At 39.6% G+C, this 22,084-nt stretch overlaps 1 protein-coding gene across 21 annotated transcripts in view; it reads right to left on the reverse strand.

Moving 5' to 3' along the window:
- The window catches only part of LRRFIP2 (LRR binding FLII interacting protein 2), a 59,928-nt gene extending 39,882 nt beyond the window's left edge, over positions 1 to 20,046 (reverse strand). For 19 of the 21 annotated variants that reach the window (XM_076330822.1, XM_076330820.1, XM_076330818.1 and 16 more), the window contains exons 1-2: positions 19,806 to 20,046; positions 9,511 to 9,615 (exon numbers count right to left, since the gene is read on the reverse strand). In XM_076330822.1, the coding sequence (XP_076186937.1) occupies positions 9,511 to 9,600 (90 nt within the window). In that variant the 5' untranslated portion in view covers positions 9,601 to 9,615; positions 19,806 to 20,046. Of the gene's footprint in view, positions 1 to 9,510; positions 9,616 to 19,357; positions 19,448 to 19,641; positions 19,697 to 19,805 lie in introns of those variants that run through there. The other 2 variants (XM_076330804.1, XM_076330802.1) reach the window with 2 other exon arrangements.
- Between the last annotated feature and the right edge of the window lie 2,038 nt (positions 20,047 to 22,084).

Below are 22,084 nucleotides of genomic sequence, written 5' to 3' on the forward strand. Positions count from 1 at the left end.
AATTATGTCTTCAAAAACACATTAAGATTCTAACATCACAATACATTAGTAAAGAAATCAGAGTTCTCAGAATGAAATTTCAGAAAGGATATATACTTAAGTCTTTACAGGTATCATTACTAGTCAAAAGAATTACATGTTGATAAAAGAACTGAGTTCAGAAATATTACTATCACTAAATCTAAAAATTCATTTCTTGCGGATTTTAACAAGACTTTGCCTATGCATAGTATTTAAACAGGCATGTATGCAGTTGCAGAATCTTTGGCCACAGAAAGACATTAAAACAAAACCGAAAGAATCAAAACAAAGATATTAAACCACTACTGTTCATGTCATATTTAAAGGCTCTGCTATCATTTGGAATTATTTAAAAAGCAAACATCACTTAGAAATCAAATTACTTTAAACAGCAATTATCAAATCAATTATTGGACAAAACGTAAGAAAAATTTAAGGTTACAGTTCCTCAAGAACTAACCTAAACATTCACCATCACCAAAAAAGGACTTCCCTACCTTTCCATTCAAGCCCTTATACTCCCAACACCTTCCTCGGACACAGCTCCAACACTCAGAATCTGCTGTAAGCCAATTTAACTAACTACCACAGCAGAAAGTTAACAACAAAAAAGGAGCTTTCTGAGCCTTCTGCTGTGTTAGTGGAATGAATTGGCTTGTACAAGGATCTTATGAACACCAGACCAGCAAAAGGGATGGGCAGGACAAACAGGAGCAAGACCTCCCCCTTTTCAGTGGCAAAAAGCTGTTACATCTCTGGCACTGCTTGTGAAACCTGGTTATTGACAGATACAACTATATTTTCTCCACTTTCTATCCAGCCTCAACCAAAACAGAAACACATTGTCTTTCAGACCCTAAATGCTACCTCAAATTTAATCAGTTAATTACATGAGGCAATAATTTTTGACATAAAGCTAATAGTTGAGGAAAACAGAAGCTCAATTTTTTCATGTTTGAATAATGATTTGATGAAAATTCTCTTAAATTCTTGAAATATTAGACCACTCAAGACAGGTTTTCCACCAAAAATTCTAGTTGTCTATCTAATGGTAATTAAAAACTTATGAGAGACACCAGCAGCCAAAAATTCAGAACTCCTAACATACAAAACATTTAATTTTATAGAACTTTAGAAATGTGAAATTCAATGGGATTTTACCTTTGGTTAAGGATAGGTTTTTTTTCTTTTGCCACTATCACAGCATAGGTTTATGTAAAATGTTAGAAGCCTATAAAATTCACGACAATTGCAAATAACTATCTTTTACTATGCTTCAGGAAAAAGGAAGGTGTCTTTAACTCAGAGTTTAACTTTAAATTATGATTAAACTACAGGTACAAAAATATCTATCAAATAATGACAAGAAAGAAGGCAAACACATTATAGCTTTATTACTTAAAATAGTTTGTCTTACCTTCAACTGACTCTCATCAAGACTGTTTTTCTATATTTTGCATACTCAGATGAAATTATTCCAAGTCTGTGTCAGCCCTCTTGACTGCCACGATGTAATCATTTTTCAGAGCAGCATAAAGCTACTCTTCTTCCTACCTGATGACAGCACACAAGAAAAGCAAGGGAATTCCCATGCAACAGGAAGTCTTTTCTCACTTGCAGCCCTACTCTGTAATTGTCTGTAATCATAGCTCTGTCCCATATAAACTTTCACACAGACACGTATGCAGCACAGAAAGAGAAAGGACCCAAACAGCTAATATGTCTGGGTTTAGTTGTGTCTATAGATCAGCAGACATACACACCTAGCCTTTAGACTCGGGCAAGGGTTTATCATTAAAGATGGAAAGTTCGTTCATTTACTGATTCACACTAAGAAAAATCAATTCACATTTCACCATTCTCTCCTAGTCCTACAGCCAGAGACCTAACTTTCCCATTCCTACAGTAGAGGGGAAACTCAATTTCTTCCAATTTACTAAACCCTTGATAAAATACAGGAGAGTTCTACAAACATTTGTCATAAAATGGGTGCCTGAAATTGAAGAAAACACACTTATCTTTTTAGAGAAATTTTTTAGCAAAAAATGGTTTGGTATTACATTAATTATTAATCTGAGCAACTAGATACCTCTAAAAAGTACACAATTTCAAAAAGACAAAGAAGTTAGCAAGTTAACTGAAAGCACAGTTCTCTGGCTTCCTTCACCAAAATTTAGAGCAAGAGACAAATCACGTTACCATTTGAAAGGCCATCATACCGAATAATTCTTTATTCTCAGCAGAATTGTTAGAGAGCAGACCTCGTGTTATTAATAGAGCACTCATACAAATCTTGATAACCAAGTAATTGAAATTCAAAGTTAACATTAATAAAGAAATAACCATAATTCAAAAGGACAGAGTTTTCTTCCTGGGTGCTGCTGTTCACTCCATTGTGTTAGTGAAGAAAGCCCATAAAAGTTGTGAAACAATCTTCCACCAACACTCTTCACAAATTAAATTCTTTAGCTACATTGAAATAAAGTCTTTAAATATATGCTAAGGGAAATACAGCGCCACAACAGCTTTGGATAGAGAACTAAGGTGAAAAGATGAAGCTGTTTGGACTGTAGAAGCAGCACAGATGAGAGATCTAGACTACTTTTTATTTTTTTGGGAAAAAAAACAGCAAGAGGACAAGCAGTCATGTTATAATGCTTTTCTAACTCAACTTGTATTTGAACTGAAAAGCGTTCTAAATACATCACTATTCCTTGCTCATAGGAGCTTGGGAGTCAGTACAGGTTGCTTTCTACAGCTTGTGTTAAACAAATTCCAGTCTTAGAAAACTACAGACTGGCTGCTACAGCCTTGATTTCAGTTTCATTAGTCATTATTCTCTATACAGTCTTTAGACTAGACACATAAAAAATATATTATTTATGATAAAGATATATTACAGTATCATCTAACTGAAGTACAGCTTGTTAGAAAGCAGTTAGAACATACCAAATTCCTATTTTCCTGGAATAAAAATTAAACTGTGGACTGTCCAAGATCTAGCAAATCTGACCCTTTAAAACTTTCTAAAGGGGACTTCCAACTCCTAAAAACAAATGTGATAGCTGAATTTTCTTAAACACTTCAACTGCAAATAAGAGGTGAGGTATCCAAACCGGTTAGAGCCATACCAGTACACTTACACTGGTGGCTAAAATGGAAAGAAGTCACTTGGTTATATATTCTGGAAAGCAGATAGGAGCCATGAGGTATAGAAACAACAATTTTGCATGGAATTTATTCAGAGAAGTGATCAAGAAAGGAAATAGAGGACTACAGAGAAGATCTTTGTAACAAAAGACATTGGGTCGAAAAAAAACCACAAGGAAGAGGCCCTCAAGACTTTGTCTGGATAGGAAAAAAAGGATTACTTAATAAAGGATTAAGTAATAACTAAATCTGTAAATTTTTTGTATATGAACATACTCATACTACTCCTTATCTTTTACCTCCTACTCTAAGGACAAATATGTGATTTTAAACCAAGTGCCATATCTGCATTTCTTTGATTATTAGCTCTGCTCTGAGTAACAAAAAGCCATCTGTTAACTGCTGAGTTCTGGAATTCATTTCAAAACAGGTACCAAAAAGTATTACATGCAAAAATAAAAGTAATGTTTCCTTGCACCTGCATAAACAGCATTTCATTCTAGAACAGTATGATGATTCTGTCTGATTTCAAGCAGTTAAGCTACCACTTTGAAGCAGTATTCACTTTGATTAGGTTATTTTATTGCATACATTTAGTACATATATGGGTAGCAAGAGAACATTCTCCTTCCATTACAGGCAACATGGTCAGTTTCCTCATTTTCACCTAAAAACCAATGACTAACAACTACTTAGTCATTTAGGAAACAGTCTCTGCTTATTCCGTTTTCTCTCTTTTTTTTAATATATATTCTGCCACAGTCTTCTGAAAACCTTTCAAACCATTTTATCTCAACTTCCAAGGATAACATTTAGTTCTTCAGTTAAATCCAGATTTTTGGCAAGAAAGAAAGGAGAAAGGGAAAAAAACCCCAGATTTTAATTCAAATGCCTTTGTAAAGATTGAGTCTGGAGTCTCTCCTTTCTGATGTGTTTTTTCTTAGTTTTTCACAGCAATGATCAAGTTCTTCACCAAAATAAGAAGCGTATAGTACATAGAATTGATATGGTAGAAGCTTCCCCCCCCACATTGAGCACAGAGAAGCATAACATCTGTCTCCACAGTGTAGACAGGCATCTTTCTCCTTCCCCTTGCTTGCAAGAAGGAATTCACTAGAAAGCAATAGTATTTTGATTTTAATTTCAATACCATAGAGAAGGTGATTCATTAATTGCTCAGATTCAGCACAAAAGCTTCATAAGGATAAAATATAGGCTATACTAAAAATATGTTATTCACCTCTGAAAAAATGAATGCTTTTCATTGAAAAATTAGAATTATTTTGTCATCACGGGCTACAATACGTATAACTCGGTTCTCTTTGTCAAGGGATATGCAGCGTTGGCAATCCTGCATTTTCCAACGCAGGAGGCCCAGGCCAAGGAAGGTTTTCCTTCTTCCACCAGATGGCAGCGGTGAGGGCGGCGGCTACCCCTGCCGAGGGACCCGGCTCCGTTTCTGCCGCAGGGCGTTTGACAGAACACCAGGACGCTCTGCCAGCTCCGGCAAAGCATCAGGACGAGCATTTTAAAACGTTCACCCTATTTCTTAATACACTACTACACACTACAAAGTTTATTTCAGCATTTCTTATTAAGTGGACATGCATTATGTCTCTCTTCTGTTGCTCATTTCTTCTGTATTCTCATTTCCATGCTTTTTACCCTGCTCATCTCCTTACTGTCTCATGGACCCAAGACAACACCGTCACTCATGTACCAAATGTATTTCTTATGCCTCCTCAAAAATATCTTCCTTCCGCTTATTTCTGATGTGCCTACTCTTCCTCCAGTTGCCTACAAAGCAAAGACTATAAACAAAATCTTAAGGTTTACGTGACTTAAAAGGTTAGGATTCTTTTTCTAATACAGATTAGAAAATCTCTAGAATACCTCACCTCCTATAAAATATTCTTAACCACTATTAAAAACAGCAAACAAAATTTTGCATACTAAAGTAGAAATAGGTGATTTAAAAATATTTAAGTGATCTCTTATTAAAACAAATTCAAAAATCATCTAGCATCTACGAAGACAGTCTCTGTATGAGGGTGGGATTCTTTGGGGTTTTGTTTGTTTTCTTAAGAAAAGCTGAAGTTGTATGCAGAGAGAAACATGTACTGAACTTTCAATAGATTCAATATACAAAGGCTACGTTGTTAGCTGTTTTTCAATTCATGATATAGCCTTCAAACATTTTAAAATACTGAACTTTTGGCTTTTTCTACCCTGGCAATTAAGTAACATGACATTTTTACCAAAGTAAGAACTTCTGTACTCTACCCAGTTTGAGCAACTACAGAGTGAATTTTAAATGCAAATGAATCGTTATTCTCTCCCATGAGAAAACACCTCTTAAGAGTTTCCAGGCTCCTGCTGTACAATGAAAACAGTCATGAGAACAGTTCCTGAAAAAAATACAGACAAGATGCTACAAGGAGGAAATGAATAGTGATGCAATCATTGTCCATGAGCTCTAGTTCTTTGTCATCTAGAGTTATTCAGCCTTGAAGAGTGGAAGGTTTGCTGGAACAAGCACAGAAAGGACGGACGTAAAAGGTAAATCCTGATTGTCCCTTCAAACTGCTGCTTATCGGGTTAAGGCTGGTGAGATGAGAACAGTCAGACTCTTCTTACTTTCTGGCATGTTGTTCATTGTATCTGAGCTTGAACTGAAGTCAATGTGAGAACGCAGAAGTGACTGAAACCTCTGCTCTTGCATGTAAGGCTGGTCTTAGAGAAAGATGTCTCGAGTAATCGTAAGAGATGCCTGGTGACAACAGGTTACTGCTGAATATTTAAAATCAACACAACAACTTGTCTGTAAATTACAAAGACAAGCGAAGCAGTGATGCAGACGTCAGCTGAAGATACTCTGTGCACAAAACAGCTTTATAAGCAGAGAATCTCCACAACAAAGCCACAGGAAAAACCGATCTTGAGATCCTATCAGCTGTATCCAGTGTAGACTGTGAATATAACCCTGAGATTATGAACCTCAATTTTTATTTATTTAGTTACTTGTTAAACAAGAAGGATTCCCGCATAAGAACCTAATCTGGACAGGAGCCTGAAGTCACACTAGACAATCCCTATCTGTTATTTGGAAAGGCTGAACTTTCCACGAGACAGAACAAACTGTCTTCCACACCAGCAGGCTTATATTCTTTGTCAATCTGAGAAAGCTAACAGCTTCAGAATCCATTACAACAGCTAGAGAAGGAACCAGAAGGTGGTATAAAGGAACTCTTCATATTTTCAGGAGAGGGGCTTTTTTTTTAAATAAGAGACTAGCTGACTTCAAATTAACCTTGCTATAATCGGATGACACGTGCCAATACTCCACTAAAATGTAGTTGGGTGCATTTACACTTGGAGTTCCTTTTCTCCTTGCAGGGAACACCTGGACAACATAACCTACCACCTGTTTCTACAGCTTTTGAAACAGACACGATAAACTGGTAATCCTCCCTGTTGTACCAAGGTAAGACTTCCAAACTGATCAACTGCAACCAATCTCACTTAAGACACTGAATAATATGGAGAACGCATTGCTTCCAGAAAAGGATGCATAGATCCCTGTCCCTGGAAACCTACATCACCTTTACTCTTCCTCAGTTTCAAGGAGCACAGGGAATTCAATGCCAGGAAGGATAACACACAACAGAATACAAGTAGGTCCTGAAGAAAGAGGTCTGGTAACTCAGAAGTTCTTGGAATAAGGCAGTAATTCACTCAAACATTGATGTTTTAGCATACTTGTGCCTTGTTTAGTGCAGAGGCATTGCAGAAGAGCTTGTCTCAATGCAAACTCCCACAGCAAGGAAAAAGATATGAAAGAACTCTCTGCATAACAGTGCTAGTGCTACAAGAAGTGAAGGGGAGGAGACACAACCAGCAGAGGAAAAGTTTTCTGATGCAGAGGAAAGATGGAAAAAAATGAAAGAAATCTCACAAGGAAGTAGTTTGACATAGCCCCTCAGATCCTATAATAGTGCCCTTGTCTTCCATTAAATATTTTCATAAGATGACACATCAGATTCAACCAGTGCAAAAAAATTACTATATAGAAATTAATTTATTGGATCAGTACCAAAGAATTCTTGACGCAAAATTTCCTAGAAAGCAGATGTTTATTGGTAGCAAAAGGAAGATGCCACTTTTTTTTGACACGTCCCATAGAAGAAGGAAATCTCAATTTTGTCAAATTAGAGTGGTGAGAAAGAATAAGATTAGTGCTTTCTGAAATCTGAACTTTTGGAGGCAAAAACCCTCAAGCTTCATACACTATGCTAGAAGTCTTTGCTAGTATTACAAACTCTGATAATTCCTAGTGCCATTTTGTGACTGCTCTGAATCCCAGAGCACTTCTATGCAGTTTTTTTTCCACGCAGATCATCCTGAGTGCCAGCCTTTTGTTTCAGCATATTCTGTTTACCATCTCTTGATACCTAGAACACCTTTTAAGAACATTTTCCTCACAAAACATCTGACTTCTGGATTACAGGACTCAATTCAACTATTGTAAGTAACATCTGCTAAAACGGTAATTTCAGAAGAGGAAGTTGAAGAACAAAACATCCTTTGACAATAAAAATACAAGCAAGCCATGTTGCTGAGATAATGGCCTCAGAACAGTAAAGTAGACCTACTCCATATATTCACGCACTGAGAACTGGCGTGCCCTATGTCAACATGGTAACTGAAAACTTTTCCCCAGCCTCAAGTGATAAGGCATATGTATGGCACACTAAGATCAGATGTTATTTAAAGACAACTTAGTTTTGTTAACTGGCCTCTGCTGTTATATCCCAAGAAATGCATTCTGTTCCTTTAAAGCACAAGTTTTCCTTAGAATAAGTTGGCTAATACTATGAATTACAGCTACCAATTCCATGACAACAGCTGCTATCTGACATGGGATCTAAGGGCCAGCTTATCCTACACAGACCTCTAGCTGTGAGACCTAGTATTAGTTTAATTCAGCATTAAGGGGGAAAAAAACCTTTCATTTTTGTTTAATTTACACTCATGCTCTAATTTTGATTGAGGTGGTTAGCAATGTAAGAGAACAAAGCCCCATATTAATTTTAAGTAAGATAATACTTATTACACCTTGCTATTGAGACCTTTTTTTCTAGGCTAAGTTGCAAGCTGATGTTACTGTACTGGAACCACACAGAGATACTCGAGAGAAATTTAAAGCCAGTTTCCTTCTCCTTTGTTAAGTGTTTTCCCCAAAAGTGGGAGACAGAACTTGATGAGTGAGACTGTACACGACCCAAAGTCCCACACAGAACGTATCTGGTAGGGCGAGAACTTCCATTAGATTTGGTGTGAACATAGCTTTCTGGAAAGTTACCAACTAAATGAAAAAATTATTTTTTTGCTGACAGAGCATTTCCTTTGCCTACAGTAAATGATGGCTACATTTGAAAATTCATACAGAAGCTGTGTTTTCAAAGACCTATCACCTACCTATTTTGTCTTACATATGCATATATGTATATATACTATACACATACAGGCAACAGTTTACATTACAAGGCCAGTTAGAAACTGCATTTTGCACTCATTTATGTCAACTAGGGTGAGCAGCTTTGTAGATAGTGTATCTCAAAGCTTCTGTATCACTTGGAAACAAAAGCCTTAGTACTGTTTGTATACAAGTCTCAGCATTTCCTCCCAGAAAAACTCAAGTCCAAATAGATATCTGTATATCCTTCCTATATCCAGTGGGACAAAATTCCCCTTTGTATACAAAATCCCCCTTTGTATCAACTTCTTGTTAATCGCATTTTTAGCTGGTTACCTCCAGCTCTCTATTTTTCAGGTGGTGACTCTTAAGAAAGTCCTGGTATAGTGTACATATTAGGCTTATTTTGACAGAAATGTAACTTTTCACATTTGAAATAGAATATATTACAAATACCTTTTAATAGTGACTATTACTCATTCAACATTAATACACTATACTTACCATATTAAGAATACTACACACTGCAATGGGATAAATGGGGATTTTTTTTTAGTTTTAGACCTGAGATAGCAACTGGATTTCTTATTTATTTTTAGCTAAGCATATAACTCTGTAGAAATATCTGCTCAGCTTAAGTGTGATCCTACAAAGTTACATTAATTGTACAATTAATATATCATTGTGACAACATTTCAGTAAATGTTATTTTCTGATTGAAAATACTCTTAGTTTGTATTAATTGTCATATTTTTGGCTAATTACACTTTTCAATGCACAGTTTAAAAAAATTAACTTTTTCTGGATAATGAGATCACTTTCATCCTTATTTCTGAATTTAAGACAATTTGAAATTAACAAACCTCTCTGGCAATGCTACTCAGAGCTTCATCTTCTGCAGAAAACCTGTCTTTCACTGGAGTTCTCTTCCGTCCTGATCCAGGAGTTCCCATTTTTATTCTCTGGTTCTGTATTTGCAAAAACAGACAGGAAAAAGCTCAGTTTTCAGATCTGGAATTAAAAACAAACAAACGATCCACACCCCAAAATGTAATAAATTTTCCAATTCTTTAGCTATGTAAATACTCAAGAAACCTATATGCCACTGGCACAAATTTATCCAGCAGTTGTATTTCTGGGAAAACTTTATCGCAAAATCTTGTGGCAGCTTTATAGAACACCACTGCATCCTACAAGGTGCACACACAGCATTTTTCTACCGAACAGAACCCATAAGCTTACCTACAGCTTCAAAGTTATGCACAAATGTCAACTGCTACTAGCTCAATGATGATACCTATATACCCTGTCACTTTTCACAACTCCTAAAAATCAGTATCCATTTAATTTTATGGATGCGAAGAAAACCTATAGGCAACAATGGGTTCAAGAATTAAACTTACACGATCATTAGAGCTCTCTCCAAAACAGAAAAGATAGATTCAGCAGACACTTTTCAAAGCATCCAAGCAGGTAGATGGGACTTACTTATATTTTAATGCAGCTGTTCTCATTCAGCTGCAACTGAATAAGAACTGCAGTCTTCTACTGAAGTAGAAGTTTTACTATAGTAGAAGTAAAGACATTTCTATACAAACAAACATTATTTTTGCCTAACAAGATTCCTAATTTGGGAAGTGAAGAGAGAAACATACTAGCATCATATACCCAGAATAATACATAAAGTAGCCTATTAGTCTTCTTCCAGAAACCTGTTATCAATTGCAAGAATATAAAAATCACCACCAAACCAAAACATAACACATACAGCAAAACATTACTCAAAAAAATTATCTAATTTAGTTTTTTCAAATATCGTAAAGAAACCCTACTTCCAAACATCCAGGTCCTTCCAAATGCCAGATCAGAATTTGGTGGTAGTCCAGCTATTTGATATAAAAGAGATAAGCGTCCCACACAGGGCTTGGGAAAACACCTTATTTAGAACAAAATTTTCTTCATGCAAATAGAAAAGGTCTAGAAGAGAACTACTATTGGCTATCCTTTTGAAACTGAATTGGTGCAAGAACTATCTTTCATACTGGGTCTAACCAGCAAACATTCAAGAATTCCTTACAGTTTAATGAAAGGGGGGGAAAAAAATAAAAGAATGTCACAGGGGTATTTTTGTGCAAGCACAGTTTTTACTTTATTATTTTTATACAGCAATCACAAAGCCAAAATATATTGGGGTACTTTCTGGCACTCAAAGATATCAAGTAGCATCACAGCTCTTTATTTTAGCTTCTACACTTCTTCCCCCCCCATAACCCTATGCTGCTAGTCCTCTTTTCCTTGCAGGCAGGAAGTCTTTTATTCTGCTTTAAATTTTGCAGGTATTTTACTATTCTTTATGTGCTTAGATGAGGGAAATAGAATATTTGCTGAAGAGAGAAAAGACAACAAAGACTTGAAACTAGACGTCCCCCTTCTTAAAAGCTCCTGCATAGGACAGATACAACAATTATGCAGTATCTTATTCATTTCCAGTTGCTATTCTGAGACCAAAGCTAAACATACTCAATACTGCAGGTGCACAACAACTCCATTGCATAAAAACCTTAAAGGAGAGCTTACAGTGTTTGTGGATGAGTAGTAGAGGAATAAAACCACAGTATCTGAAGGGGACAGAGAGGATGCAGTTCTATCGTCTAGTAATGAACACGCTCCTGATGGGGAAGAGTCAACACAAGCACCCCCCTGGATTCCATCCATTCCTCCACAGGCTCCTCATTCATTTTGCAGTGGAGAGTGTTTGGATAAAATACAGGCATTTGGACCAACACACAGGACTCACCTGCCAGGAGTGTCTGCCTGTGTCTCATGGTTCAATTTATTTGTTACTCCCCCACAACATGATTTTTTGTTGTTGTTTGTTTTGGCTTTAATTCTGGTGTTAACAGATTGTAAACACAACCTTGTGTAAACACAAGATTCCAGCCTCACTATTATCAGAGGTTGGGATGGGTCTTGGAAGTAGGACAGCAGAGCTCAAACTCAGGGTGAAAGGAGACTGAGATAAGGCCTGGGACAAGCATTGCCACTGTTAATCCATTTGGTAAGAGTCTGTCTTTTCAGTGTGAAAAACAAGCAAACTTACATTTTGTATTCAGATTAATTTAGATATATACATGCAGAAAGCAGTTTGGAGATCTCTATGGCAAAGGTTTAAGCTCAGAGCTACAGGTTGCTGCCCATATTCAGAAGAAATGTCCCCAAAAATCTGCATCTTTTTTCAGTAATTCTTATTGGCTGACTTCAATTAAGAAAAGCAGATAGGGCCCAAAGTAGAAGTTGCATCAACACATAAAATACGCCCCTACTACAGAAGGTTTCCACAAGGTTATATATTAGCCAAAAAAAAGAAAAAGAAAAATCAAGAAATAATATTATTGTAATAAATCAGTTCATGTAAGCAACAGAACTCAAACCTGTCTACTAAAAAAGGTCACTAAGCATGAAATTAAATTATTTTGATTTGTATGTTAAGGGTTGTATTTCTTAACTAAATATTTACCATGTAAAAAAAACCTGCAAAACAACTGCACATACCATAGACTTGAACTGCATTTGTGGACATCCTTTAAACAACATACCCCTTCTAATAGACAACTAACTTCGGTTTGTTAATTCAGTAAGATTCTCTTAGCTGGCAGATCAATTTGGGGAATTGAATTTAATAGGTTCTATAGCTATTTTTAATATAGCTATGTTCAGACTGACAATAAGTACTAATGTATATGCATAAAGTAATGAATTTAGAAAAAATATAGATGCTGATGGTTTAAGCGAGCAAAAAGCACTTCATCTCAGTCTCACTGTAGCATAATTGTGCCAAAGTCACTGTGGAGGAAGGCAAGCATGGCATCCCTTCCGGCCATCTGCCACACTTCTCACCTAGGATGAGCACAGCACTCCTGACTGAGCCCAACCCTCAAAAAAGAAGCAGGGACAGATTACCTAGAAGGCATACAGAGATGTTGCCTCTGCCTACAAGGAGTAGTTAGGAAAGCCAAAGCTCAGCTGAAGTCAAAACTAACAAAGGCTGATAAGGACAAAAAGAAGGGCTACTATAAGGACATTGGGAGCGAAAGACAGACTGAGAAAACTGTAGAGCCACTGCTTAGTGACACAGGGGACATAGTGGGGGGTGCTTGCAAGGCCCACCTTGGCAAAAAGGTCTGGATAATAACAAATGTGACAATAGGAATTTGTGTGTGTGTTAATCAAAAATGCAAAATCGTCTGAGAGGATATTTGCCCAAAACTGGTCATGTTGAAGAGCAAGAAGATCATCAGTTAGATTAAACAGTAACTAGAGAATGACAAAGAAGTGTTTGAAATAAAGGAGTCCTCTTGAAAAGGAGTATAAAAAAAATATGAAAAGCTGTACCAATGGGAGAGGCCTTGGAGAGGAAGCAGCAGCAGTCAAAACCTGGTTTGCTGCCAGAAGTCACCCCGCTGAGTGCATCATGGTATCTGTCCAGGCCAGACAGTGCAGCATCCCTCCTGGATTATGCAAGGTCCTGCACTCCAGCTAGCAGGTGGTCAGCACAGGGTGCAGCAAGGGAGGAGAACCCACACCTTTGGTGCATGAATGCAAGCTTGTGAGGTGCACTCATTGTAGGGAACAGCATAGGTACACGCACATCTAGAGCGCCCACGTCTTCCACAGGAATTATGTGCAAATAGAGGACCCTGGAGCTGAAGAACAGAGGGTAGTTAAACATCAGCCTAGAGAGGCTGTGAAAAGTCCAGCCCTGAAGATACTCAAAACTTGACTGGACAAGGTTCTAAAAAACCTGCTCTAATTGACCACACTTGGGCATGGGGTGACCTCCAGAGGTTCCTTCCAAAATAAAAGATTGTATGATTCTATAGTTATTGCTGCCAGCTTTGAAACTAAACCTCAATATAAGCTTTCTTTAATAAGATGTTTTAATATTCCTTCAAGGGTCATGTCACAGTTTCTTCCATTCCATGCAACTTTTAATTGAGCTGATGTATGTGAGTATGTCATATCTTGTTATACAGTTCAGTACTAAAGAGATCTAGTCCTATTGCTAATAGACTAATTAGTCTAATACTAAATGTATCATGATGTTACTTCTCAGAAAAATATTAGGTGCCAAGTATTTCACATGCATGCAGAAATCTCTTAGGTGCTTCACTTCCACAACTTGATAATTATGGGAAAAATTATTTTGCTGCATGTTATAAATAATTTAATATATGCTGTAACAGAATTTTCACAGAACTAAAGAGAACCCCAAAACAAAACACAACCACACAAAGAACAGTTTGTTACACTGGCCTTCCTAAACTATAAAAGATAACAGGAGAGTACATTATAGTCTGCTGCATTTACAGTTCAGAATTCCTGAGTCACATCTATTACATGTTTATTTCTTACTGTAGGCTGGGTAACACAACCTGTAACACAACTGATGAAGTGACATCCTGTTGTATTTCATTCCAAAAAACCAAAGTGTCTTAAGTCCCCAAGCAGACCTGTGAGGAAATCCCTCAAGTTCCCTCCTTCATTTGTCTTCACTTCAGGCCTATATAAGTTTTATCTCTTCCCCAAGTCTTTGCTGTCTACTCTTCTTCCTATTACCTTCTGACTAAAGGTTCTCTGTTTCTTTTTCGCTTCCTAGAAAAAACTATGACTTGTCTTAAGTAAAACAGAAGCCATGCTACAGTTTAAAGCCCTATCACTCACCACCTTCAATGGCACCACCTGTTCTGATGCCTGGGTCTATGCCAGTGTATTTGGCATCACATACATGCAAGGCATACAGATACTACAGTGTGAACAGGCTATAAATAAAACAGACTGAAACTCTCCTTTTCTCTTTCAAAACCACAAGATAATTAAAATTCACCTGTGTAGAAACAGTCTCTGTGTATTTGATCCACAAACAGAAGAGAGCAGCCCTGCTCTAGAACCACTGGCTGCTAGAACCAGCCTCATAGTTACCTAATTAATACTGGAATATAAGCCAGCAGCACCTGCATTTCAAGTCCAAAGACACAAACATAGCAGTTCGTATCTTTAAAGAAGTAAATTCTTTTAATCCTGGGAAGGAGTTGCACCTTTTGTCCATAATATCCAGGCAAAGTTTCTTGCAGTTGCAGTTGTCCGCTTGCAAAGTTAGTGTTTTTATCTGCTACACACCTTTAAACATCTGAATTAAGTGGACCATAAAGGAGGTTGTACAGAATACTGCAATAGCACTAACTGCCCCTGCTGCTGGGAATTGCTATCTTTGACATGTGATAAGACAGATAAACACTACTGGGAAGTTGTTCACTATAAAATTTCATCTAAACGTAATTTCACAATATTAGAGTACGTGAATACCTAGCTTTGTTACAGAATTTTATCTGTCTCTTAACAAACAAGACATAGCACTAAACATTTTCACAACAAAACCCAAAGTTCTTATAGAATACATACTAATAGTCTGTGTGATCAATTTCAGTTATAAGTTGATTCAATTTAAATTAGTGGCTAAATTCCTTACTTTCATAAGAACAAAAAGGCAATGAAGCCAGTGGGAGAGGGGAACATTAACACAGAGGAAAGCTGGAATTTCTTGAAACCAAACAGTCTAAAAACCTAAAATAAAGAATATGAATGAAGGTTACTTGGACAAATAATGTTAGAAACACATTAATAAATAGGAAGGATGAATGTAAGAAGCAGGAGAAAAAAGCCCATTCCTCAGCAGCTAACCAATCACAGGTTGCTGATAAAGCACAAACAGTAGTAACTCATTTTGAATTTTTGACAGTTCCACAAATGTTAAATATACTAAAAAAATATACTTGTGAAATCTACTAAAGAGAGGTATTTGAAAAAGCTTTTGCTAACTAAAAAGATCTAAGAAGCAGGAGTGCTATGCAATGATGATGCAGCTGAAACTGAAGAATCTAAATATACCTTATAAGTTAACTGAACACTTGCTCTTTACTTCAACAAATGAATACTGCTGATGAGTGAAAGTATGGAAGCTACCATACCCACAATTAAAGCAAAGTTCTAAAAGTTAATGTGCTCAGAACAACAGTGGAAAACCCAACCCAGCAATTTTAAAGAACTGTCTCATGAAACTGCAGCTCTAGCTACACAAAACTACAAACAAGCCAGAGGTATTATTACTTTAAAACAGCAGAAGTACCATTCATATTTGAGAAGGAGCAGAATCACATTGGAAATCACAATTTACTCGCTTAACCTTCAGTGCTTTGTCAAAGCAAACTCTAAAGCAGACACAGAAATAAATGGACATAGAATAAAAATACATTACTTAATACTTGAGTTAAAATTATGCAAGACTAACATAAGAGTCTTGCCCAGAAGAATGCCCCTATACAAGGGCATGCTCTTTGGAATTAGTATGTCTGTCCATGGGCCCAGAAGCACCTGAGAAAGAAAAGGAGCTGCATGATCATAGGGTGACCATGACCCAACAAAGGAGTCTGTGGGGAGTGAGAGAAGGAAATAAACAGGGTTTTAATGCAATAGTTTTAAGGACTCATTTAGAATTTTCATTCAGAATAACCTTGTTCAGAAAAAGATTAACTGATACTAGAGCTATCGCAAAAAAGAGCTGCCAATATGAGTAAAAGAGCCTAACAGTAAAGGGAAAAAGCAGAGACTGGGAAAAGCATATAATTACTGTCTACCAAAAGATTAGAGTGCTCACCACTATGATGGAGGCAAAGTTATTCCAGTTCATGAATAGTGTTTCCATTTTAAAAAAAACTGTTCATCTCTAATCATGGCCCACTTCAGAAACGTTGGCACAAAGTTTCTGCTCTGAGCAGACAAGCTCATGTCAGCTTCTTCAGAAAAAAGAGTTACTCCTTGCAGAGTTGACAGTTAATCCAGTACAAGCTGACAACTGCACAATCTACCCTTTTCATGCAGCATATTTGTAGTTCATTTGCCATTTTAAAATCTGAGAAATGCAACTTCTTATGAGTTCATGGTGTTTAGCAACAGAATGACAATTCCTTAGAGGGGTTTAAAATCCCTCAGTTTGTTGCTGTTATGAAGCTATAACTGAACAGAAAGTCACCAGTTAAGACAATCAAAAAGCCATTATGCAGTCTGCAAAAGCATTGCCTGATGGAGCCATAAAGTGTAACCATGTCTGGTTAGTGTTGGTAAACTTAAAGCAATGCAAGACAGTAACTGTACCAATGTACCCTACAGCCCTGTAGAACTACCAGGCACCTTCAGACCCACCAAGCTGTCTTTGGTGACCTTCCCCAGTCTTCGCAAATTACCAAAATTCCAAGACAACATCATGCAGTGATGCAACTTCAAGCAGTGGCACTTATCTTATGAAGTATGAGTTCTCTGCCAGTCAGTTGCTAACAGCTGCACTGGGAGACACCATTACTCCACAAAATATAACATTACACACAGGATATCATCATCAGTAACAAGAAGCATCTGTGAAGCTCTTACAATGTCACTCACCAGAGGATCTCTCAGAGCACAATGTAAAGCATATGTAGGTTTCAGAGCAGCAGTGTAACACAGTTGGACTTTTCTAGAATCAGTGCTACCATAAATGCTGAAGATCCAGGAACAAACTAAGAAATCAAACATGATTTTAAAATATGAGGAAATGACAGCACTATGAGCACCATAAAAAGTTACGGGAATGCATAATAAAAAATAAAGTCACAAGAATCTTCCATAAGTGTTTATTCTAAAATGGAACAACCATCATTTTTTTACACTGTCAGCTTTTTCAAAATTAGTATCCTTCCTGTCATTTTGCAAAAGAATGATTCTATTACTCATTAAAAAAACCCCAAAACAAAACACTGCTACTATATTGAGGCTTCATTTTTTTAATGAAACAAACAGAGCGCCCCATGGTAACAACCCACGTTCAGTAACAAGCTGCAACTATTTAAGATATTTTTCCATTAGCAATTTAATACACTCCTACACTCTTTTCTACTACTGCTACTGTTACAGTACAACGAAGAAAAGCTACTGAAGCAAGCAGGACAAATTCTCCTGGGTACCCTTTAGAGCTATCTCCACTGGCTGTTTCTTCGATCAGCTGACATCACTCCTGCTGACTAGCCCTCTGCTGTGGTAGCAGGCTGGTAGGCTTTGAAACACTTGTTCCCACCTGGCCCTTTGGGAGGTGCCCCTTCACCTCTTCCCTTGGAGCAGCTCTAACTCTACATGCCTAATAGAAAAAAATAGGAACTTTATCATCTTCACAAGCAGACAGCACTATTTACATGAACTATTTTCAAGGACATGTAATGCATAAACACAAACTGTCCATTACACACACTTACATGTTACCTAGCTTCCAGATATTTGAGATAATAAATTTGGATTACTTTCTCAGAAAGCATCTCTAATCATTTTTTGTAACACTACTAGACTGTACTGACCCATAACTATCACCACACACCTTCACATCAGGATCTTACAAACACAAAAAACAACACAGTATCAAATCTGTTACTGATTTTTAATCCTCTGTTGTCATTATATACCAGAGCTATTCAACTATATGATACCAATCTAGGTTTTTTGGGTATATGCACATGAAAACTTGTGCACTATGTGAAAGTCTAGACCTCAACACGTTCTACAGATCCCCACTACTTGGAGTCCAATTTAAACAGGACTTTCTAAAAGTTCACATGAGTTAAAGTACTATGCCATCTTCTGTGACAATAAGTGTCATTAAAAAAGAGAAAAAATAAGCTCCTTTGAAATCAGTTCACAAGAAATACTGATGTTTAGGACAACAAGCTTACACCTGACACATTTCACACAACTGCCTTCTATTCATAAGTTCTCAGCTACCACCAGGAACTCGGTTCAGGTAAGACTGACTTCACACTCTACGGTAAACATCTCCAAACCCAAGTAACACAAAACAATGGAAAAAGCATGTCTTGTATGTCAAACTATTTTGTACTGCTAGAGCACCTTTCATCTGTTCTTACATCATCACCAAGCAATTACATTAACCAAGGAAGCAGATGTATATTAATAAGATTACTGCTTCTGGGCCCCAATACATTTAATTGCATCACTTTACAGTCAAGACACAATGAACTTCTAAAGCACTCACCCAACAAGCATTGACTTAATCTTACATGAAATTTGTAACAAAACCCCACACACATCTCCAAAGATGTCCACTGCTAACATTGATACTTCAAAGGGATAAAACCGATCCTAGACCTTCCTCATTTCAAGCCAAAAATGTCTGTAACTCTCTCGAAAATGAGGTAGTTGCTGAGCAGATCGTACAAATTCGACGTAGTACCACTTCATCTACAAAACGTTTTTATTATCAGTGAAATACATAACACTGCCCTTCAAAGTATCATGCTAGGATTCAAACTGGAAATAACTTAGAACACACAGAGCAGATCACAGCCCAGAGCTGTTTTCGGGCTCCTTCCAAATTCATGAACGTGCCCATCTCTTATCATCATCAACACTCTCTTTGTGACTATAGCAGCAGGGCATACTAAGAATAAATAAACGTGCTCTGAAACAAAATAAAAAGCCCGACTAAGCATCATAAAGCCTGACTGAACCGTACCATAACTCTCTACCGAGGGGGCACGCCCTGCTGCTCTAGGAAACAGCGAAGCTGTGGTAACGTGCTTCAAGGAAGTGCGACAAAGGCACTGGAATACACACAGCTGAGATTTCAGGACATCTTCCTTTCTCTCTCTCTCCTCTTCCGCCCCCTCATTCTGCCGTTTCCACTCAGTACCGAGGCGTGAAAAGCACCTTCCCGCAGGCCTGCGGGCCGGGGACGAAGGATCGAGCCCGGCGTGCGGGAGCAGTCCGCCGGAAGGGCTCGGGCGGTCCCGGCTTCCCCTTGCCCGCCCGCATCAGGTCTGACAGCGGCCACAAAGAAGGGGGCCGCACGCTACCGCCCCTAGCTGCCGCCGTTATTGTTTCCCTTTCTGTTCACCTACCTGACGAGGGAGTCCCGGCTGAGCCGCCGTGCCCTCCCCGCTTCTCTAAACCCGAAGAACAGGGTTCCCACCCTGCTTCCCCGCCCCGTCCGGGTTTGTATGTGTATGACACCCTCCCCCCCCGGCCCGCACCCTCTTCTTGCCCGGGCCCCAAGCAGCCTTACCTGCGGGCCAGCCTGCTGCAGCACCGGAACGCCTTAATATGGAGGGGGGGGTTGCTTCAGTCTCCCCTCCCCCCTTTCCAGGGGTGCGAGGGGCCCGTGGGTCTCGGAATCGCCTCAGGCTCCTTCCTTCCCTCACTCCCCACACCCAGAGTCCAAGGAGCAGAGGCAGAAGCCGCCCCAGGGCGAGCGCAGGTGCCCGCCGGGCACGGACCGTCCAAGGGCCGCGGCAAGGCAGCTGCTACCTCACTTCACCCTTTCCCCCCCCCTCTCCCGCCCCTTCCCCGTGAGGGGCCGCAAGAACCGGAGCTTTAGGCAAAGGCGAGCCGCACCGCTCCAGGCCGCCCTCCTCTTCCCCGCCCCGCGCTCTTGCCTCCTCCCCCTCAACGCCGGGCGGTTACAGCCACACCGAGAACCCGAGTAGGAAACAGCGGTTAATTTCAAACCGCCCGCAGGGTCCTGCGGAAAGAGGAAGGAGCCGGCGCTGCGGGGAAGGGGAGGAAGGGAGGGCAGCCGGTAGCCGTTGCGGGAGCGGCGCACAACGCACGCTACCGCCGAGACCGGCACACACCCGCGCAGCCCCCAGCCCCTTACACAGGCCGGCGAGGCGGACTGCGCAGGCGTCGTGCCCGCCGCCGCGGAGAAAGGGGCGAGAGGGCGGTACGCACGCATGCGCAAAACGGGTGGGCGCGGCTGCGGGGGCGTTGGCGGGCGCCGTTCCGCTGGCGGGGTCCCGGCCAGCGCTCCAGAGGGGAAGGGCGGCGGGTGCTGCGACCTGGGGCGCCCTTTCAGCTCAGGGAAGGCAAGGCAGCGGTCAGCCCCCCGACGTTCATTGCGCTGCTGGAGGAGAAGCTCCCTCCTCTCCCCCCGTTTCTCTTTTCCTCAGCCGGCAGCGAAGGGAGGGGGGCTTTGCCCTGTGGTGAGGAGGGCTGCGGCGCCCAGCCCTCCGCCTCAGCCCTCCTTTATCACCGGGCAGGCCGGCTGACTCACTGCTGTGGCGGGGAGAGGTAGGTCTGCGACCTTCTCCTTTGTGTTTCCGTCTCGGTTTTAACTGGGGTTTGTTTTTATCGAGTGGTGGTCCCCGGGGAACAGCCTAAGCGAGAGCCCCGGCAGGCCGCAGCCGCCTCTGCAGAACCGCAGCGCGACCCGCCGCCTTCAGCCGCGGCAGGGCCCGTAGACACCGCCCTGCTCATTTCGCGCCCTACCACGTTGTGCGTCCTGCGCCCACCATTTTCAGCTGGCACGCCACGCAAGTCTTGCAGAAGATTTACGTGGATGGGTGCCAGGCAGGGTTTATGGGTAAAAATCCTGTGCAAGCATTTACGCCTTATCTTACATGCTGGCCCAAACGCTACTGGACTTCTGTACTATCAAATTTTAAATCTAGACAGGCAACAGACTCCCTATGTATCACATACAGAAAAGAAGGAAAAGACTAAACCATTAAATATGTTCCAGTTTATACACAAAGAGCCAACTAACGTTCATGAAAGTATTGAGACTTTGCTGTGAAATAGACTTGGGATCAGTTCTGTAGTCATTTGCTTTTCAACACGTCTGTCAGTAAGTGCAGGGTGTAAGAACGTAGAGATGATCAGAGGTCTGGAGGAGATGGCATTTCATATGTTAGAAATCACATGAGAATGCAAAAGCACTGTTAAAATGACAAGCCTAGTGGTAGGACTCAAGAACATTCACCAGAGCCCTTGGCAGAGGTCAAATGTTGTCTTACTAAAATAAGCTCAAGTGGGTGTGCATAAAGAAAAAGGAACGTGCAAGTGAATTAAATCTATTACAGTAGACATAAAACAACTTCCTTGAGTTTCATTAGTATTTTATAATTTTCTGAGAAACCCTATACTGTCTCAATCTCTTTCCTCACTTGATCATACATCATAGCCTCACCATGCTTATTTTTAACATCACATTAATTTCTGTAGTCATAGGTGATGATCTCACCGCAGGGAGATGAAGTAGAAAATTTCTCTTGGAACATCAGTAGGAAAGACCAAAATAAAAGTACTGGCTTAAAAACTACATTTTTATTTGAAGTTTGTTCTTACAGAAGGACTCACCTGCTGTTTTTCTGGGCTTTATGGAGAGTCTTCATTAAAAAAATCTCGGGTCATGTTGGTTTGGTCTAGCTGGTGGGAGAAGTCCTTCGTTCCCTCTTGAGTGCAGAGTTTGTGTGGAATCCTCTGAAATGTGGGATGTCCCAGGTCTGTGTGGGATGATTCTCTGTTAATATATTGCTATATAAAGCGGAAAAATGTTTTCAATTG

Source organism: Aptenodytes patagonicus, chromosome 2 (assembly GCF_965638725.1).
Source record: "Aptenodytes patagonicus chromosome 2, bAptPat1.pri.cur, whole genome shotgun sequence".
NCBI classification, from domain to species: Eukaryota; Metazoa; Chordata; class Aves; order Sphenisciformes; family Spheniscidae; genus Aptenodytes; species Aptenodytes patagonicus.